We start from the raw sequence: 19,919 nt of genomic DNA, 5'->3' as shown, positions 1-19,919 counted from the left end.
TTGTTTGAAGGAAGTGATAGAGAATCCTAGATGCCCTTGCAAAAAATTGCATCGGGATTGTATTTCTTTTGGGAGATTGAGAGTATCTGAACTTTCTGTTCTTCCTGTTTACCAAACATTGCAGCCCCTTTCTATTTCATTTTTAATCCCTCATTGTCCCATTTTCACATGCTACAAATGTTCTTTGGCTCTATGTGATTTACCGTTCTTTCAGATAACTAGAATTTGATGAAACACCTCTAGACTTCCCTGGTACCTCTTCTTAATTTTTTAAGGAGTTCCTGTTCAGTGACATACGGTGTTTCTTATCCTCAGGTACTAAAACCACTTCTAGCCCTTTTTGACCTGGAGACCTTTTCTTATTTTACTCTCCTTGTGCCTACATCACTGCCAAGATCTTTTTCTGAATATACCTTCTCAAGACTGTTTTAAAGTTTATATAGTAGTATTTGCAAGTTCATATTAATGAAGGAAGTAAATACACGGATATTATTTTTGGAACACAAAATCAATGAAACGAAGCAAAAATCAATTTGCCAGTGTGCTTACAAGTGTTCTGGGTGCAACCTTGTATAGCTAACTGAAAAAAAAGTTAATAGTCGGTTCTGTATCAAGAAAGAGATGTGCTATGGATGTAGAATATTCCTCAGTCTTTTATACTGAACACCTTCCTAGTTCCTTGATCAAAACTATTAACTCTTGACTGTTCTGTCAGCTTCTGTTTAATTTCTACTAATGGTTGTCTGTTTTCCAAGTTGTGAGGTTTTTTTGATCGGTGTTTAGAAAGGTCTAGATAGAGCTAAATATCTTAGTAAAGGTCAATGTGGGATGAAGGAATATACACACAAGAGCAGTAGTTTCATGTTCTCATAAGAAGAAGAAGTAAATAGGCTGTGTCTTGTCCAAGTAATGTGATAAATATTGCTCTAAGCCACCACTAATGTAGCCCTTGTATAAAGGGTATCTACAGGAAAGACCTTCAGGCAGAAACTCAGGTGTTGGTAAAGGCATAGCCTTTTGATCTTGACTACTGCAAAGATTATTTTTAAAATACATGGAGAAGAAAAAGCATATTCCACTGACAACTTCACTTAAGACAGCACACATTTCGTAAGAGTGAAGTCAATCCCAGTGCTGACTCCATCTAATGTCATGTAAACCAGGGTGATCCATTACTGCCCAAATCAGCAAGGGCAAAGGGTAGAATGGTGTTGATGTGAGAATCATATTCACACCTCAGGAGCAGAGGGAAGTCCAAACTTGGAAAAATTTCACAAAATGAATTCAAAAGATAAGAAGCAAGATGAAGTAGCAATGCCATTACTTTTGAATATTGAAGACTGGTATTGGTACATCAAAGACGATGCTCTCTGAGACTTTCTCAGTTACAACAGATGAAACTTTGAAATCATTCAAGTAGAGTGCTGATAAGAGAAGGTTTTGTGGTTGAAGATATGTGCACAAGCAACCTTAAAAGCCTATTTTATTATGTACTTAAAGAAAATATGTACACAAAACTAGAGAGACAAAGCCTACTGGTCTTGCTCCAAAACGGTTAATGTTACATTTAGGACACTCTCTTGTGCAGATAATTTCTGTAGTAAAAATTGTGCAGATGTTTATAGATTTGCCTCAGCAAGTATTCATGTGTGAAGACTTAAGGTATGCCTCAGTTTCCCAGTTTAACAGTAAACTATGTTCTGCAAGGCAACCAGCTCGTTGTTATAGGGCAACAGGTCTTTTATTTGTTCTATGACATTCTTGTTTTGTAAAGTTAAAGTTGGAATCTGTTGGTGGTGATGATTCTCATTCTTGTGAATCTGTCCATGATATGTCTTCCACTGAGGACTTTGAAACATGGTAATAGCCTTCAAGCAGAATATGTTTTTTAAGGTATATAGAAATTCTCCTGCAGGGATATCAAAGTTGTAGAAAATATGTGAGCAACTCAGGAACAAAAGTGTGCTAGACAATCTAAACTGCAGAGGAAGGGCTTCATAGTCTCTCTCCTCATCTCCCAAATTATGAGAACATTGGCTTGAGCTGGTTACAAGGACAGCTGAAAGAGAATTTGTAGCTATTTCCTCCATCCTGATTGTTCCAGTTGCTTTGGAAATATGGCATTAGGAAGAAAGGAATAAGAGCAATTTCTAATTCCAGGTAATAGTTTATGGTTATGCAGATAATGCCACTGTCCCAGAACATAAAGAATAATTGAAGAAGAATATATACCACACAATAACAAGGGACTGTATTTCAGAGCTGTCATGTAATGCTAAATTCAGCCATGCTTGTACAGTTTCTTGGGTCTGTCAGGTTGTAGCAGTTGAGAAAGGATAAGCATTCTTCATTTCTGTGGTGTTTTTACAGTTTGAAGGAGGGAGTTGCGGGAAAAAAAATTCTGTCAGTGATTCAGTAGTGTCTTTCAAATTGTACAGATAAATAGGAGTTAGCTACATTTAGGCATTTAAGCTCAAAGAAAGTGCTGCTGCTGGATATCTGTGCTGTGGGGCTTAAAACTGTGCTTGCACTATGCTTCTAGTTTCCCAAAGTCATCCTGTGTTTTCCTGCAGTCTTGAGAATCTCGGATTTATGTTTGTCTTTGCCCCTGATTAGCCTATGTTGTTTTACTTTTCTGATTTCATCTGGGCCACATTTTTATATCATTTATCTTTACCAAGAACAAGGTTGACAGGTTTGGGTTGGCAGGGGAGAGAGCAAAGATTGGGAGGAGCTCACCAAGACAGGAAAGCAATTTGTATGCCATCAAGGAAGTATTCTGCTTTTCTGTGCAAGCAGGTGAACAGGACATACAAATGATTTCCTGTACAGCTGGAGGCCTATTTTAGGTAGTGAACCTTTTACAGAGATGCTCAGTGTTTGCCGTTCTATTGTAGAGTTACCTTTCCAATAAGGGATATTGCTGGCACTGCCCCATGTCTCAACCAAAAGGCTCGGTATTGTTACAAGAGCGTTTACACAAGTGGCCATGGATTTAAAAGGTGGAGAAAACCGGATTTGTCTAATCGAAGTGATCATATAATGTGTAATATTCCAAATTCTGAGCGCTCTGATTTATTTAAGCTGCATCACCAACACAGACTTAAAACTCTTTCTCCTGTGTTGTCATCCAGTGAGAGATACAAGCTGTTAAAGCTTACAAGACAAAAGGAAGATAACCTATGGCATTTGTTCATTTCTCCATATGAAGTTAAAATAAAATATCTACTGAGCTATAACCCTGACAGGTTTTTGTATTTGAGGATGTTTCCCTTGTGTACCTGCCAGGATTCCTGTTGCATGCAAGTGTAGTCAGCATTATAACAGCTGATGAAAAGATGAATGTGTGCCGAGGTCTCCTTTTTTGGCCTTTCTTCTTTATATAGTCTCCTAATAAACAGAGCACTTATTCCTGGTTTAGAAAAGTGGTGAATAAATTAACCAGATCTCAAGGTCTACTGGAGAAAATTAAGGCAGTGGGTATAGTTCTGAGGTTGCAAGGGCTTAACTGAGATTTAATAAAGGAAGACTAGGTAAATAAAACCACTCTGGTAGAAGTCACTCAGAGCATTTGCTGAGATGGTGAAATCTCTTTTAGGAGAATGTAAAATATTTCCAACTTCAAAAGGTGAGGATTCAAAAAATTGTCTGTTGCATTGCCTTACATGCTTACGCAATTTAAATAAAGCATTTGCAAACTCCGCAGTCTGGAATCTGATTTTTTCAACACTGACAGCCAATAAACAGTCATTTTCTAACACCTTGTGGTTGTTTAAACAGTGGCTTAAGGAAGCATGAGCTTAAGAATGATTGACATTAGACCTACTGTAAGTCATTATTCCAGGAAAGATTTGACATGACAGTCAACAGGAAAAGAATTATGATCAATGTCAAAGACATTCATTTTTCCTTTTAACAGAGAATACCTCATTTTTGGCTGGCTCTGCTTCCTTTTTACTTTTCATTCCCTGTTGGGGCCACAGTGTTCAGCTGGGCATTTGAGAGTCTGGGAAATGAGCTTTTTAGGAAACCACAAATTTTATTCATGTTTGATTTATTTCTTACATTCCCAAAGCAACAACTATTTTGGAAATCCAGGTGATTTGTGTGTGACAGGTTAGTGATTTAAGTTCATGGTGTTATTAGATAATAGGCTGTAAAGTTCAACCGTGCTTATCGATAAACCTGTCGGTTTGCAAATTCTTGAATCTACTGCCATGCAGTTAAGTACTGTCTTCAAATAATCAGACTTTTTAGATGCATGGTGAAATAATTTGTCTAGCTGTTGTGAATTGTCCAGAAGGGAAATTTGGTGCTTTGTCTGGGATTCTGCTTTTTAAAACTTACATTTCTTGTTAATTCTATCTTTTGATGTTATTCAAAATGACTGTACTAGTCATACTACTACTATACATAGACTGTATACGGTGGTTTTATGATCTCTCTACTGTGTGAAGAGTTGCAACAAGCTTGAAATGAAACAATACGGTATCATTATTGAACATACCTGATCATAAACTAGAACTGTAATGAAAGCCTTTTATTCTAGTGTAGGAAACTGCTTTCCCATCAGTAGAAGCAGCATTTATATCCATGCGTGTGTACAAAAATGGGTGCAGGTCATCATGTGAACAACTGGTCTGTTTGAGAGGGCTGAAGGCTTGCTTGTAGCTTGAGCCACTTACACTTCAGATGATCTGGATGCGAGCAAGTTTTGTGATGCTAGGCAGAGTTTTGCACGTGTTTTCCAAAGTTAAGACTCTGACTATTAATGATAAGTATTGTCTTCATTTTCTTGCAAGGAAGGAAGTAGGGGTTAAGTGAGTTGCAGTGTTACACAGTGAGTCTTAAGCAGATGTTGAAACAGAGCCCGTTCTCTTTAGGAATTCCAGCTTTAAACATTATTTGTGAACTTCCTTGCCTGAGAGTAGGATTATTTCAGACTTTACTATTTTGTTACTGTATTTTGTGTGTATAATCTTAATTATTTTGCTGTGTGATCTTAGTGTTCACTGCATTGAGATGAGACTGTATCGTTTGGCCTACAGTTTCTGTGCAGTCTGCAGGGAGTTAAGCGTAACTCGTTGGGAATGTTAATGGAAGTTGTGCATAATTTGCCTGTGCATCACACTGAAATTTACCCTTTGGGGTTACTGAGCCAGTGAAAATTCTACTGGGTGCCAGAGAACTGACGAAACCATCAGATTATCTTAATGACAGATTTACACTCTCCTCGTGTTCTGTACTTTTCAGATTTTGTAACTCTGATTTATGAAACTTTGCAAACCAAAGTCCTCCCTGCTGTACGCTGATCTTGTGGCACTTCTTGTAGGAGTCAGGCTTTACTGTGGTCAAAATAGTCCATATACCAAAAATTACACAGTACTTATGTATTAATAGACTCTACCCTCAATCCCAGAGGTGACTACATTTCAACAGCATAGTGCTTATATTATTAATAAATACTGAAGCTCAGAAAATGAAAAGCCTTAAATAAAATGTGGAAGTTTGTTCCTGTATCAGAAAAAGAGAATAAGGAGTATTGCAAGAAGTAGGTAAGATCCCTAATGTAAGATCTCCTATCTATGTACTTTTGTTTCTCAATACTTGCAACGATAAACTAAAACCCTAATAAATTAAATGAAATACTGTTGCTTTTGCTATTAGAAAAGCAAGGGATCTGCAGATAAACTCTGTCTCAAGAAGAGTGACAGTTAGTAGAAAAAAAATGGGTTTGACACTTAATAGTACATACATTTTCCTGTTTAAAAAGTCCTGCAGAAATCTTCTCAGTTATAGCATAGTGCTATTCTGTGCTTTCTTAACAAAAGCTGTTAAGTGTGTTTAGAGTAATTTTTCCGTAATGAAAAAAGCCAGTATCTGTGACAGGTTACATTACTATACACACCTGCATTCGCTCTGAACCTGCTAGCCTGATAAATTGATAAGATAAGTTGGTCACATGTTGTTTTGAAAAGGCAAAGAACATAGCTCCTAATAAAAGAATGCTACATATTTCTTCTAAAAGGTTAAAAAGCATTTCTCAGGGCTCTTAAATTACCATATTCTGATACCAAGGGAAAATAAAACCTGGGCTTAGAGTCTTGTTTGTACTTAGAGGGCTTTCCGGACAGGAAGGCAGTCTTGATGCAATTCAGTAAGCCACAATACCAGTGGGGCATTACAGGTGAAAAATTTGCAGCTGTACCCCTCACCACAATGTATTACAACTGTACAGTGGAATATTTCCTGTACAGAAATAGGGCTTGGTTAACTTTGTTTCCCAAGAGTAGATCACATTAAAATGTTATAAAATCATGATTTCCTGCATTTGAATACTTGTGGTTTCTCAACTGGTTCCAATATTACAAAGGGTTTTTTATAGCTTCTATTAGTTGAAGATGTATAGAAGCTTTTTTCCAAAGTCAGCTAAAAGGCAGTTATGTATTTTTGAAGAACAATTTCTCTCAGAAGACAGGAGTTTTCTTTCACATCTCTTTATTATAACTCTATTTAATATTTATTTTATAAACTGCAGTACTGATGTAAATTTAAATAAAATGAAATAAATATGCTAATAGGACCATAAATAAATTCGTTAAATGGAGTTGAAAGAGCCGAGGTATATGTTATTACTCAGAAAGCAAAATAGTAGTTATTTTTGTTATTCAGCCAAAGACCTCAGTATGGATAGGGGAAAAAATTAAATTAAGCAGATATTGCATATTCAATTGTAAAGCGAGTATTTATAATTTAAATGTTCTAGCTTTAGGACAAAATTTGTTAAACCAAAATCAAAGAGAAGTAAAACAAATTCTGTGAAGAAATTATATGGGATAATTTTGAAAAACTTCTCCAGTTGCGGTATCTGATTATTCCTGAGTGCTGAAAATTGACAGTGCACCATAGTGAAATAACTTTTATTGCCCAAAATATATGGGTACGTAACACATCAAAATGGTGCCAAAGTACAGAAAACCATAATAAAAATACAAAGGAGATTGAGTTGGGGGGACAGCAAATACTTTGCGCAGCTAGAATTTTTTAATCCTAGTACCACTGCTAATCCTAATACTACTAATAGCAGGCTAAATTTTTACCTCGCTGTAAACCACCACATCTTTTTTTCTTATTTGGATCTTCATGAAGAGGGAAAATTGCTGGTCTGTAGCTCTGCCAGGGGAGGCTGTTTTCCACACTGCTATGATACAATCTTAGCCCTGAGGAAGGCTAAAAAAATGTTATCCGACGGGCAGTTCAGTTTGTAGCACGATTTCACAATGTCAATCACATAAGATAAACAGGAATGTGGATGTTGAAGCATCCTACAGTTGTCCAAGATGTTGTTCCACTGGTCAGATTGGATTGTATGTGGTGTGAACAGGCATATTACGGAGGGTTTATTCTATTCAATATTAATTTTCTTTTGAGCATATTTTCTACATAATACATTTTTCTGCAGGGTTTTTTTGCTATTTTTATATAAATAATACTTCAAAATCAAATTTAAAAGTAATGTTCTTGGTAGTTATTGCAAAGAATCTTTCCCTAATAAAAATCTGGATAAAGCTTTTTATTTCCTACTACTGCAACTTCTGTTCACCTAATAGGAGAATTGTATTTTTAAGGCAGTTGGCCCTAAAACAGTAAAATATCCTAATAGCAAAATAGCTTTATTACAGAGCACTCGACTTATTCATGCTCAGGAAGCTGGAGTTAAAATCTCAGCATGGGTTGGCGTCTGACATGAAGTGCTAGTTTGTATTGTATTCTGCCTCTCCTTCACTTAGGTGGCCCTGCTCGGAGAAGATAAAACACACACACGCTTCCTGTCTTCTGTGTGCATTTTCTTGTACAGTAGTTGTTTCTGGAACAAGAATAACTTCATTTCCAAGAGGAAGCGCCCACCATCTGAGGGACTGAGATTCAAGAAATGAACATTTATTCTGTAGAAGCTTATTTTCTAGCAAAAACGTGAATCAAAAGGAAGCATCGCTGAAAGCAACATTAAGCACAATCTTCTGTAATCCAGCTGTTAATATCTTTCTTTCTTTCTCAGCTGGACAAGATATATTTTGCAACCTAAGAGATCTGCATGTATATAGCTAAAGATCCATTTTTTATCTTAAGTTTAAAAATTATATGCTCCAGTATTTAAATAATAATACGATAATACTTTTATATACCCTTCATTCAGCAACCTCAAAGCAGTAGGCAGGTGGCTGTAGGTTTTTCCTAGAGACAAAAAAGATGTCTGTGAAAAAGATGGGATTAGCTAAGAAATCGAGATATTTTAATTGTTTCTGTCCTAAATGGCAATGATGTCTTTGTCTGAGACCTCTTAGCATTATGACAATATGTATAGTGAATAATAGGTATGATCATTTATGGTAACGTGACAGCTTGTGGAAGTGCACTGCTGTTGGCCCTCTGCTCAGCTAGAGAGCTCAGCTACAGAACCCAGGACCATACCTAGTGATAAGTGATGTGCACCCAAGGCTTTTCAAGTCCAAAATAGCAAAGTAGTCTAAAGCTGGGAGGATAACATCAGGGCACAGGAAAATCTAGAAGCATATTGTGATCATGAAAGCCTTTAAAAAGCACATATGGATCAACAGTCCTTTCTCTCCCATTGTGTCTTATTATTACACATAACTTTAAGTGGGAATAAGGAGTATCCATGTGGTCAATAGGATGTACAACACATGGATGAAAATACTAATGAGTAACATAGCGTTAACAGATTCTGTAGCATTTCTCGACCCCTAGTTTCCAAATAGGAATTAAACGATTCTGGTACAGATAATGTGTGACACGATATATGATGAATAAGAAAAAACATGATCTGTCACATTGTAGTGCATTAGTGGGAATACTTCATGTTGGTTATTAATACTGTCTTGCTGATAGGTTAACAAGCGTGCAGGAAATTACTTGAAGGATGCAGGTTCTTAAGGGGGTTTTCGGGTTTCTTTTGTTTGGGGTTTTCTTTTTTGGGAAAATGTATATGATGGAGGTTTCAGCTCTGCTGAAATTGAGACAGGCTGTGTTTGTAGAGAGTTGATGTATGTTCACAGAGGTGATTCTCATAATGTCTATGTTAGTGTAATATATATGAAGATTTTTTTCTTAAAATAGAGGGAAATGAGAGATTCACAGAGAACAGGAATCCACACTCTCCTAATTCAACAGATTTCTGCTTCCAGGCAACTATTTCAGCTGAGTTGTTTCTTTGTGTCCTGTTCTCGCGGGGGGCGGGACTGGAACTGTCACTCGGAGGCAACTGCTTTCCTTCCTGTCAGAATTTGTTAATACACCATTTTCATCCTTCGTCAGAACAGTGCTATGCAATTTTCAGATCCCCCATGTCTGCAGTCCACAGCAGTAAAGAGAAAAAGGAGGAACCTTCAAATTCTCTGTTTTGTTTTAAATGTATTTATCCTATTAACAGTTTTTGTTATAAGTACTTAGAGTTTAGGCTGTTTTCATGTAGCTTTTCACTACTGCTTCTGATCTCTGTTGTTAATGCTGCTGAAAAAAAAGCATTTGACTGCTGTTGTGCTCTCTATTGCGATAATCATCCTTCTAAATAAGTGTTTGTGCCATAGTACGTGGTTTTCTTGCAAAACGGAACTTGGAGATTCTTGGTTAAATGAGCCCACAGTTAAATAATAGTTTTGTGCACACGTAAGTGACAGGGGCTGTACAGTAATGGTTCTGTTTGCATTTTACAGGTGAATAAAATCATTGCAATTAAAACTTTCTTTGAGCACTAAGAAAGAAGACAAAAAGCTATGGAGAAGTGTCTGTTGAAGAAGCATGCTTGTTGTTTAGCAAAGAAGTTTGTGGTTAGATATGCTTCATTAGTGTTTAGTTTTATAGAGGCAGCAGTCGCAGTCACATTTTCTAAGAGGTAACTATTATCTGAATTATAGCTTAGGTTTTGTTCAATTATAATAAGGTGAAAGTACCATATTTAATTCTACATATGGGGAGTTTTTTGTTGCAGCTAATTCACTTATTCCCACTGCCTATGACTCAGTTCTGGCGTTATAGCCCATTTCCAGGCTTTCACAACTATTATTTTTGGCAGCTAATATCGCCCAGAGTTACCATCTTTCCTTAAATTTACCCAGATCAGGCATTAGTAATAAACCCCCTAGAACAAATAAAGCTAGATATGTAGGAATCAAAGATTCTAAGTGAACGAAGTCTTTTGCAAGCTTCAAACTAGAAAGCTTGAGTCCAGCAGTCATTCCTGTACCTTTCCAAATTCTTCATAATTTGCTTAAGAGATTACCATGAAGTTCCTAAAAAGCAAATACACTATGTTAGGTTATATCAGCGCCTGAAGAGGAGTTATTTTATTCTTTATAGCATAATAATTGTTTTGACTATTTTACTTGCCATCTTTTCCTCAAGATAACTTTCAATATTACCACCACCTACTGAGTGGGTGGAAATACTGACATACCTACTTTTTTTTTTTTTTTTAAACAATATATATGAAATCTATTTTGGTTATTTTTCAAGTTTTGATCTGCCTTTATTTTCAATCTTTATTTTCAATCTCCCTATATTACTTTCCTCTAGCCTTACTGATAGTTTTACAGTTTCTGTATTGTAGTGCCACTTATGAAATTCCTTTATTGTGCTCTTTAACTTATTCTTCCAGCTCGTTAATCTTAGTGGGAATAGAATTCATCACCTTGCTTAGCCTCTTTTAAAATGTCCACTACTTGCTGTTTTGATCCAATTTTGTGAGATTCTCATTAGGGAGATTTGCATATTAAAAAAAAAGTTTTGTTGTGAGATGTAATCTAAAAGAAATAAATATCCTAAATAATAGGATAGCTTTACAAGACTTTTGTTGCACACGTGTTACTCAACAGTATTGACAGAAAAGATAACCTAGGTGTTGAAAGGCAATAGGAAGCACAAGACCAAACCAAGTATTCAAATATATTGAATCAGACTCCTAAAAAATCTCACAGTATTTTAAGGACTGAGATTTTAAAATATGCAGAAATAAATACTGCTGTATGTAGAAGTACCTGTGCAATCATGGAAGGCTGCAACCTTTTGTCAGAAATTATACAGATCCTTTTGAAACGATATAATTCCAAGACCTTATGCTATATGAAATACGCCAAGTATTGCAATATTTTAAATAAAATCAAATGTTTTATCACCAATGGAGACTGTGGAGGTTTAGAAAAGAAGTATGTGAGTGTGAATGACTCCAGTCACTGTCGTGTGAAAGGTAGTGGATGATGGAAATTGCTATTTATGTGTTCATAGTTAACATAGGGGAATTCCTTGGGTATATCCATAATTGAAGGGCAGGAACATTACTGTGGTATTGTAATTTTGAGTGTTTGTCCACAGGCATTAAAGGTTAAAATAATTCAACACTGAGAAGTTTTGAAGAAATCTAAAACTCTATAGTGACACTAAGGGTAAAAAGGATAAATATAGTGTGACTTTGAAATATAGCTACAAACACAATAATGTAATATTTCATATTGCTGTTGTTGTGCACAGCACCATTGTAGAGTTAGCAACACAGAACCAAGAAAGATGTTTTCTGGGTCATCAAGCCCAGCCTTCTCCCATCGGGGCAATGCTGGTTACTGTCTCCATCTTATTAACAAATCAAGCTTTTAAAAGCAGCTGTCATGAGCACCAATGCTGTCCTTGAACCTCCCTCTTTTTTTCTGTTCGGGTTTCTAGCTTTACGCGCAACTCAGTTTTGACCCATGTTTCTATAGAACTTTTCCTCTATTAACTGTTTCTCTCCTGAGGTGTCTAGGTAGAGCAATCATGTTCCTTTTGGTTTTGTTCATTTGGTCATCAACTCCGCACAGATCCCAGTGTGAGTTGACACAGTTTTAACACGAATAATTGGAAATGTGTGCCATATTCCAGATGAGGCCCCACTGGTGTTTTATACAAGTCAATTAATATTTGTCCCTCGCTTTTGGAAATACCTCACCTGATATCTCTCAAGATGGCATTTGCTTTTTCCAGGCATCATCATACTGCCTCATAATTTTCCAGCTGACATTTACATATCTGCACGATTTCCAATTGAATATGCAGCTTATAAACAAATGTGTTGCTATCTTTATGTATAAGACATGCTTTTTGATGTTAAATCAATCCCTTTTTCTCAGATTCTAGCCTTTGAAATTAAATCGGCATTCCTGATTGATATTGCTATCCTACTCTGTTATATACGTTACTGGCATCAGAGTTTTGCTGTCAGTTACTATATTTTTTTTTCCCCTCCATCCTGACCTAAAAAAATTTTAGTGACTGTGGTTGGTTTTTTCAATCTTCAGGTATCATTGTGACTTGACAGATGCAGTAAAAATCTGTGTTTCAGGCTCTGTGGTTCCACATGTTAATTCTTCCAGAATTCTTTGGTGATTATTTATGTTCCCTTGCCCTCCCGAGCTTGAACCACTGAGCTCCCTGAATTTTCCTTCTTAACCTTCATTCCTCTAAATTAATCAGCCTGCTGTTGCCTCCATGTGCATTATAGTCTTTACTGAGTAACAAGGAAGAATACTTACAGAGCTTTTTCTAGCTGTGCCTAGATTTACTTGCATCTCTACCATATTCTTACTTTTTTCCTGGTTATTTATATGTGTATGTCTACACAGACACACAGGGATAAAAAAGGTAATAACACATACATATGCATTTTTTTACTATTTGCTTTATGTCAACTTGACTTATAGTATTTCTTGAGCATGTACAAGTGCCCCGTAACTGTGGTTTTCTGGTATCTTAATTCTAAAATCTTCATATTTTTCTGAGTTTGCATTTGTTTTAAATTCATATTCTCATTCACTTCCATGCTATTACCAAAAAAAAAAAAGGAGCCCTAAGATACACTCCTTTAAAATCTATGCTTTTATTAAAATTTGTTTTCTGTTTTCTTCAGAAACGTTTCTAATAACATTCTCTCCAGTTCAGTGATGCACCCAGGGATAATCTAAGTGGGTTATTTACAGACTTCAAATTAAGGATGTGATTACACTGAAGCCACTATGTATTTATCGGTTTGGGGTTTTCAAAAGCACACAGTTGTCTAAATAGCATATTCTGTGAAAGAAAAGATCATGTGATTACAAGTACTTCATGATTTGTCCCAGGATTTTTATTAATGTGTTGGCCCACCACAAGACATCACATTGCCTATAATCATTTTTACTCTGCATCTTTGATCATTTTAATATGACAATAAATGGGTAATTAATAAATTGATATTTTGTTAAGTAATAATGATGATTAGAATGTCCTTGATACCATGATGTTATGACATCTGATGGATTTTTTGGCTGCATAATACAAATAATGATTAGTTGAATTGTCTTTGTTATCCTTGGGTACTGTGGAACAAGCAGCTATTTCTGTACCTAGTAAGAGGAAGTTTGAAGTGTTGTACTGCAATGAAGTTCTAAAAACATTTTAATTTAAGTCAAAACAGCACAGAATTTGAGTAACGGTTACAATTCTGATTTTCTATATGACAGCTTACTTTTATTTAATTTAGTTAGTTTTGCACTTTCAGCATGTACAGTAAATCCCATTATATTTGGAATCAAGCATAAAATAATTATGCCTTCTCCCTTTTATCACAGATTCCTTGCAGCTTGGAGTACTGGGATGAGCTTCAGAAATCATTTGTTGCATTCCGGGAATTCAGTCTATCAGAAAGCAAAGTCTGTGAACTACAGCTGCCCAGTATCAACCTTGTGAATGATCAGAAAGAGCTCATAGCCTCCGATCTTTGGAGGATTGTCCTGAACAGCAGTCAGAATGTGGCTGATGACCAAAGGTAATTTTAAAGGAGGAGGGAAAAACAGAAATCTAATGCTACACTCCTGAGAGATCTTTTTCAAGAGACTTAGGAAATAAGATACTGTTTTCATATGCGGTAAGAGTAGCTGGTCTTAAATGAGCTTCTTAAATGAGACTGTAGTTCACCTTCACGCAAGGGCATGGAGCGTGCACAAAAGAGCTCTCTTTTAGATTTATAGGCAGCCTGGCAGCATCATATTCATCAATTTTCTGAACACAAGGATTACTGAAAAGTGAAGACAAACAGGCCATATCCTGAAACCTCCTAGCTGCACATGGCAGTAAAATTAGCTAATTAACAAAAGAAGGCTGAGGCACAATCCATTGTATAACGTAGTAGTAAACATTCTTCTTCCATGCAACCCCTCCATACATCACCTTTATTCTGTCCTCAGTGCAAGTCAATGACTAAAGTAAGCCAAGTGTCTATTTTAAATATATTAAACAAAAATTAGTACTTCAAGAGCATTACATTGTTATTCACACAGCTTGCTTACTATGCTAACGGTAAAAAAATTTAATCAGTGTTTTCAAACACTGGGGATCCATTTTCCATTATGTTTACAGCTGGAGACAATGTACAATGACAGTTATTCACTCTACTTGCATTTATTCGGTTCTGGTTAATATGTAGAGTAAGAAGAAATGAGTACAAGTTCTCTCCACAAACAGCAGTGGAATTGCTTTCAAAGACCTTCTTAACATTTTATAGTTAGAGTGGACCCTGTTAGATCATTGGTATTAGAATGACCCTGTTGGATCATTGGTATTTGCTGATTGTAGCTGCCTGTGTATGAACACATGCTTGAATGAGTGCATAGCATTCACATATATGTTATGTGAAGCTACAGAATTCAGAGAAATCAGGAAATACGAACATGGCTAACAAAATCAATGAAGAAAATTAAACATCTGGTTTTCATTAATAGTATCAGGTTGGAAATGATTTCTTGATGTTAATTGTGAAAGAATGCATTTTCATCATCGAGAAGTTAAGTGTTTTAGACAAGGTTAATTCCTCTGAATGTGGGACCTTGGCAAAATTGCCTTCCTGGTCAGCTTAACACCACAGAAATGTGAACTCGGTGGGAACTGAAAATGAAGTAGTGAAATTTAGTAGATTTTTTTCATCAAGGCATTTGGCACTGTAATCACGTTTATTGTTTTCTGCTCAAATAGGGTTCATCACTATATACAATGTTTCATTCAAGGAGCTCTGATAAGCTAATGAGTTGTAATCGTTCAGAAAGAGGCTAGGGTTAAAATTAAATACAAATAAGTAAAAAAAAAAATAAAACCAATTTGGACTGTGATTAACATCAGAAACATTTTACAGCACAATATGAATTCACCTGCCTAGGTGGTCTAAATTCATGTTTTCATCTGGGAGGCTGCAGGCCTGCTCCACAGTAGTGACAATCCTCAGTGGTATCAGTGTGTCAAGTTATAAAGGGGTAGAAATATCCATAGCCCTAAAGGAAGACGTTCTGTTGAAGGGAAGCCTTGTTTAGGAGATGGTGACAGATACTGTGGACCTGCAGAGAAGGCCAACCTTTCTAGACCTCTAGTAGCATAGGAAGTCCATGTTGGGAGTAACTTTGCTGAAACTGTGGCTCTATCTTCATCAAACAAACATATTGCTACCAGTATGGGTATTTTCTTGTGACCAAGCACTCTAAAATGTATTCTGGATTATACTTGACCAAAAAATCCCAAACGTTTTTGGTTTTGAGAGAGAGACTGCCCCATGTCATGGTAAATGTCAATGTTAGGCTTGTTCCTAAAGCAAGTGTTTAACATGAGACCTTAGACTTGTGAGAAGAGCCACAAGGAGCTGTGCTTAAAACCAGTGCCGAGTGTTAGACTAGGGAACTTCGAGGCTGAAGGTACGTGCGAATGAGAGCAAGAAGTGAAGACTGTATAAAAGTTGAATCTCGGTTTTGCTGGAGACTCATGATGTTTTGACATTAAAACATGCTGTGTGATTGATTAGCAAATTTAATTCACTATTAATTGTAAAGTATAAAAATGCTTAGTCTTGTTGAAGTTTATTTTCTTAGTTTTATCTTATATTTTGTGTCAGACCATATGCATGCAGCTGCTGCTCAATGATAGTATTTTTTCCTTCAAATTCTGCAGGGTTGTGGGTTTTTTTTTTTTTTGTGGTAACCTCTATGATATGCTAATTATTAATACCAGAGAGCTGATCCCTTGTGTTTTAAGTACTTTATTACTGATTCCAAACATCAGTTATGAAGTATAAAACTTATGTGGCTCATGTGACAGGAAAACATCAACGTTTGTGAGAAGATTTCGATCCAGCTGATATGTTGAGCAGTAGCTGGCAGGCTAAAGTATATTAACCAATAATGAATATGGGAATATGCAAAGATGTCATGATCCAAATCCTGTGGTATGCAAGCTCTTTCTGAGATTGATCAGGAAGTAATTAGAAGTATAAAAATCAAGGACCTATCTGGTTAAGGACATAGTATATATGTGGATGTTGTTTATTTTTAAGAATTTTGTAGACGATTCATTATTCAATGAATGAATAAGGTTTTGAATAAACATTTATGAATGTTTAGTCAATGAATGAACAAATCTGAAGTCCTAAGTGAAATAATTTAGCATCCCCTTGGGGATTTGGTATAGTGTCTATGGAAAGAATCATATATGGCATAAATGACTGCTTATGGAAGACCTTAAAATAGGGGATTAAAAAGGAAATTATCACAGAATAAATTATTTTTATAGGTTGCATTTTCATGTTGCAGGACCAGCAAATTATAATCAAAATTACTTTTAATTAAAGCTCTGTTTGGGTGGTGAGACATTAAAGCCCCTCCCTGGTTTGGTTCAGAGGGGTTTATCATTCTCTATTTAAAGGGGTTACGTTACAAGATGTTTTTTATTTTTGTGCATCTCCTGTGTAATTTAAACAGTATTTTTATAATTACTGACATGCTAATGTGAAATAGTAATTGAAAATACCTTCAGATACAAACCATGAAACAAATACAAAAACATTTAAATAAGCCTTAAATTGCTACTTTTTAAAAAATGAAGTGAGGAATCATGATCTTGTTTCTTGCTAATTGTTTTAGCTTTTATTCAAAGTAGATGATGTACTGGATTTTGACCTCTAACAATTTGGGTTCAGACCAGCATCTGAGTCATAAATTAAATGAGTTAAGTGGTCTCTTTCTTCTTCCCAGTGGATATTTTCCCATGTTGCGGTTTCATCACAAATGGCAGTTTTGGTTTAAATATTCCACTCTTAAAATAACAAGAATAATGCAGGTCACTGTTAAGTCTTTGTTCCCCGTTGCCATATATTTAACTTGAACTGCTTTGCATGATGTGAAACTATCATACTTTATAATATATAATGACTTCAAATATAAGTATTTTCCATTTTAACAATTCTGATATTTCACAGGATTAAACAAAAAAAAAAAAAAAGAAATTTCTGGTATTAAAGTCAGGTCAGTTTTATTTAGAATTTCCCCTGGTTTTGCTACACCCACCACTCAGCATGTTGTGCCAAACACAAAGCAGTAGAAAAAGTAGAAAAGTTATTCCTTTTCTCCCCAGCTGAAAAGTTGTGGACAGTCCACACTGCATTTTGTAGCTCCAAAGCAGCCAAGAGAATGTGGGATTTTTTTATATTGTATTCATTTGATGCACAAATTTTGATTTCACAATCAAATCTACCTCTATGATATTAATGCTCCTACTATTGTTCACCAGGACTTAATAGAAAGCTTCCTGGGTTTTCAGCTAACACTGCTTTATTTTCTGTTTGTGCACAGCATGTGATGAAGGACTGTGTCATTGATTTCTGTGCTCTATGCGAGGTGAAAGGAGAAAGTGGCAGTGCTAAAGGTCTGACAGAAGTCTACCTAGGCAAAAAATGTAAATGGGATTTAATTTAAAATTGGAGGGTCATGGTAGTGATTGTAAGGACTACAGTCCCCCTTTAAAAACTGTTCACTCGATATTATGATCCATTATTACAGTTCTTTTTTAAGGCAATATATAGTAATTTGGATGCTGCTCTTAGAATATTTTGTACTGTAACTAGTTTATACTGTTACTGTATTTTTATTTTCATAACAACATGGGGGCTAGAGTTCTGGGTATGGTTTCTGGCTGAGTAAAAATCAAATGGACCCCTTCACAGGTAAAACAATAACACTTGAACAAAGTCTGGTCAGACAGGAAAACAGTGTTGAAAGAATCCTCATTGCATTTCTTTTCAGATGATTTCTAGAAGGTGATCTTCTCTCTGTAGAGTGACTTTCCCTTCTAAAATGAGGGTTAGCCCACATTGTCCTGCTCCTCGCAGTCCTCCACTGCCAGCGCTTGTCCCTCCTTACCACAGGAGAGGATGCAAGGCCAGTTCTGTCCCAGGGAGCAACACTGTCCCACCTCACTGGCCGTTTCTCTCTGGTTAGTTTTTTAAGCATGTGGTTGCACTCTGAAGTTTGTTAGGGAATCGTTTCAGTGGTGGGCCTTTTTGGTTTCTCAGGTGACTCTCCATGAGGAAACAAAAAGCCATTTGGGATCATTTTGTTACCAACATTTTGAGTTCCAGAATATTACCTCTGCTTGGTCTGCTGCTTGTGAGGCAGAAAAATCAGAGCAAAGTAGGGCTAAATACTTTAAATTATTTCCCTGGTGTGAAGCTCCTGCCACGTTTCTTCCTGCATCGAGCATGGTCATGTTGCCATGTAATCCTTGTCATTAGAATGAGAAATGACAAAGGTCCCATCACACTAAAATGCTTGATAAATAAAAAGCAGGTATATAAAATCTGACTAAATAAGAGTTTGGAGGGTTTTGGGTTTTTTTTATTTTATGAAAATATCCATCTCCAAAAAAACATATCCAAGGAAATAAAAATGCTGAATCACTGATAGGTGACTCAGGGAATAGGTTTCCGAGGGAAAGAAATTTATAATTTCAGAATAAAGCTCAACTTTCAGAAATAAATGTCCTTCCTTTTTACTGCAATTAGTGTTATAGCTGTTTGTGCAAATTAAGTCTTAATTCAGAATATCAAAGTGTAATTATTTTTTTTTAAAGTTAACATTTAGTGGTTAACATTTGTTTGCACTCCTCTACCCTTTTTCTATTTTCATTCTTTATGTCCCTCAACTTCTGTTTCTAATCAAAATGCAATGAGCAAAAATTCTTAAAATGTTGACAGTTATTCTGAAAGTTTACCAGTTTATAACCAGTTTCACAGATTCAAAATTATTTAATGGTCTAAATGAGCATATGAATTTTGGTGGCTTTTGGATTTGCTTCCATGCTTTATTTCAACAATCTAAGGAATATCCATAGCAGAGCAAAGAAAAGCATCCCATTTCTCTGACTCTAGTCCACTCCCATAGATGTTTTATCATGTGAACACAAAGAATAATTTTATTTCCAAAGAGGCCAGTTCTCAGAAGACCTACAACACCATTTTTGAAATGTAAACAGGCAATTGAAGAGGTAAAGCAGCACAGGAAAGCAGCTAAAAATCTGATTAAGGGATCTATCTCTCATCCTTCACCAACCTAACCCATTCTTGATATCCTGTCTTGATTCTTTGATAATTAGCTAATTTTAGTTGGGTTTTACTGCTACACAAGTCTTTTGATTTATGTCCACAAATCTAAGGTTGGATTTAAGGTCCATGAATAAATACCATACTAGCTAGTTACTGTAACACAAAATAATACTGATAAATTTACCTGTCCATGGAATTTTATGCATTTGCATATATATTTACTATATTTGTGCATAATTTTGCAGTAACACTGCAGATATACTTAATAGGCAATGTTCAGTGCTTTATCTGCATTTGGCATTTAATCAAAGGGACATGCTACATCTGTATAATAGCTGGCCTAATTGACTTTGCAGAACAGAGCGATCCTATGGGTCATCTTCATATTTGGTGAAATGAATATGAATATCATCATGTGTGATGATAGAGGTTACAGACAATTGCAATGGAAAATTTGGTCCTAAAAGCGTAAGACATTGGCTTT

The 19,919-nt window shown here is 35.9% G+C and overlaps 1 protein-coding gene and 1 long non-coding RNA gene across 16 annotated transcripts in view; one reads left to right on the top strand and one right to left on the bottom strand.

Moving 5' to 3' along the window:
- Positions 1 to 19,919, bottom strand: part of LOC142078608 (uncharacterized) — a 390,353-nt gene that overhangs the window by 60,436 nt on the left and 309,998 nt on the right. The gene's annotated exons all lie outside the window — the stretch shown is intronic.
- Positions 1 to 19,919, top strand: part of VPS13B (vacuolar protein sorting 13 homolog B) — a 490,063-nt gene that overhangs the window by 411,545 nt on the left and 58,599 nt on the right. For all 15 annotated transcript variants that reach the window (XM_075141361.1, XM_075141359.1, XM_075141350.1 and 12 more), the window contains one exon: positions 13,653 to 13,849. In XM_075141361.1, coding sequence (XP_074997462.1) covers positions 13,653 to 13,849 — 197 coding nt within the window. The remainder of the gene's footprint in view (positions 1 to 13,652; positions 13,850 to 19,919) is intronic.

This window comes from Calonectris borealis, chromosome 2 (assembly GCF_964195595.1).
Source record: "Calonectris borealis chromosome 2, bCalBor7.hap1.2, whole genome shotgun sequence".
NCBI classification, from domain to species: Eukaryota; Metazoa; Chordata; class Aves; order Procellariiformes; family Procellariidae; genus Calonectris; species Calonectris borealis.
The sequence above is the reverse complement of the archived record's forward strand: the minus strand, read 5'-3'. Positions and strand labels throughout refer to the sequence as shown.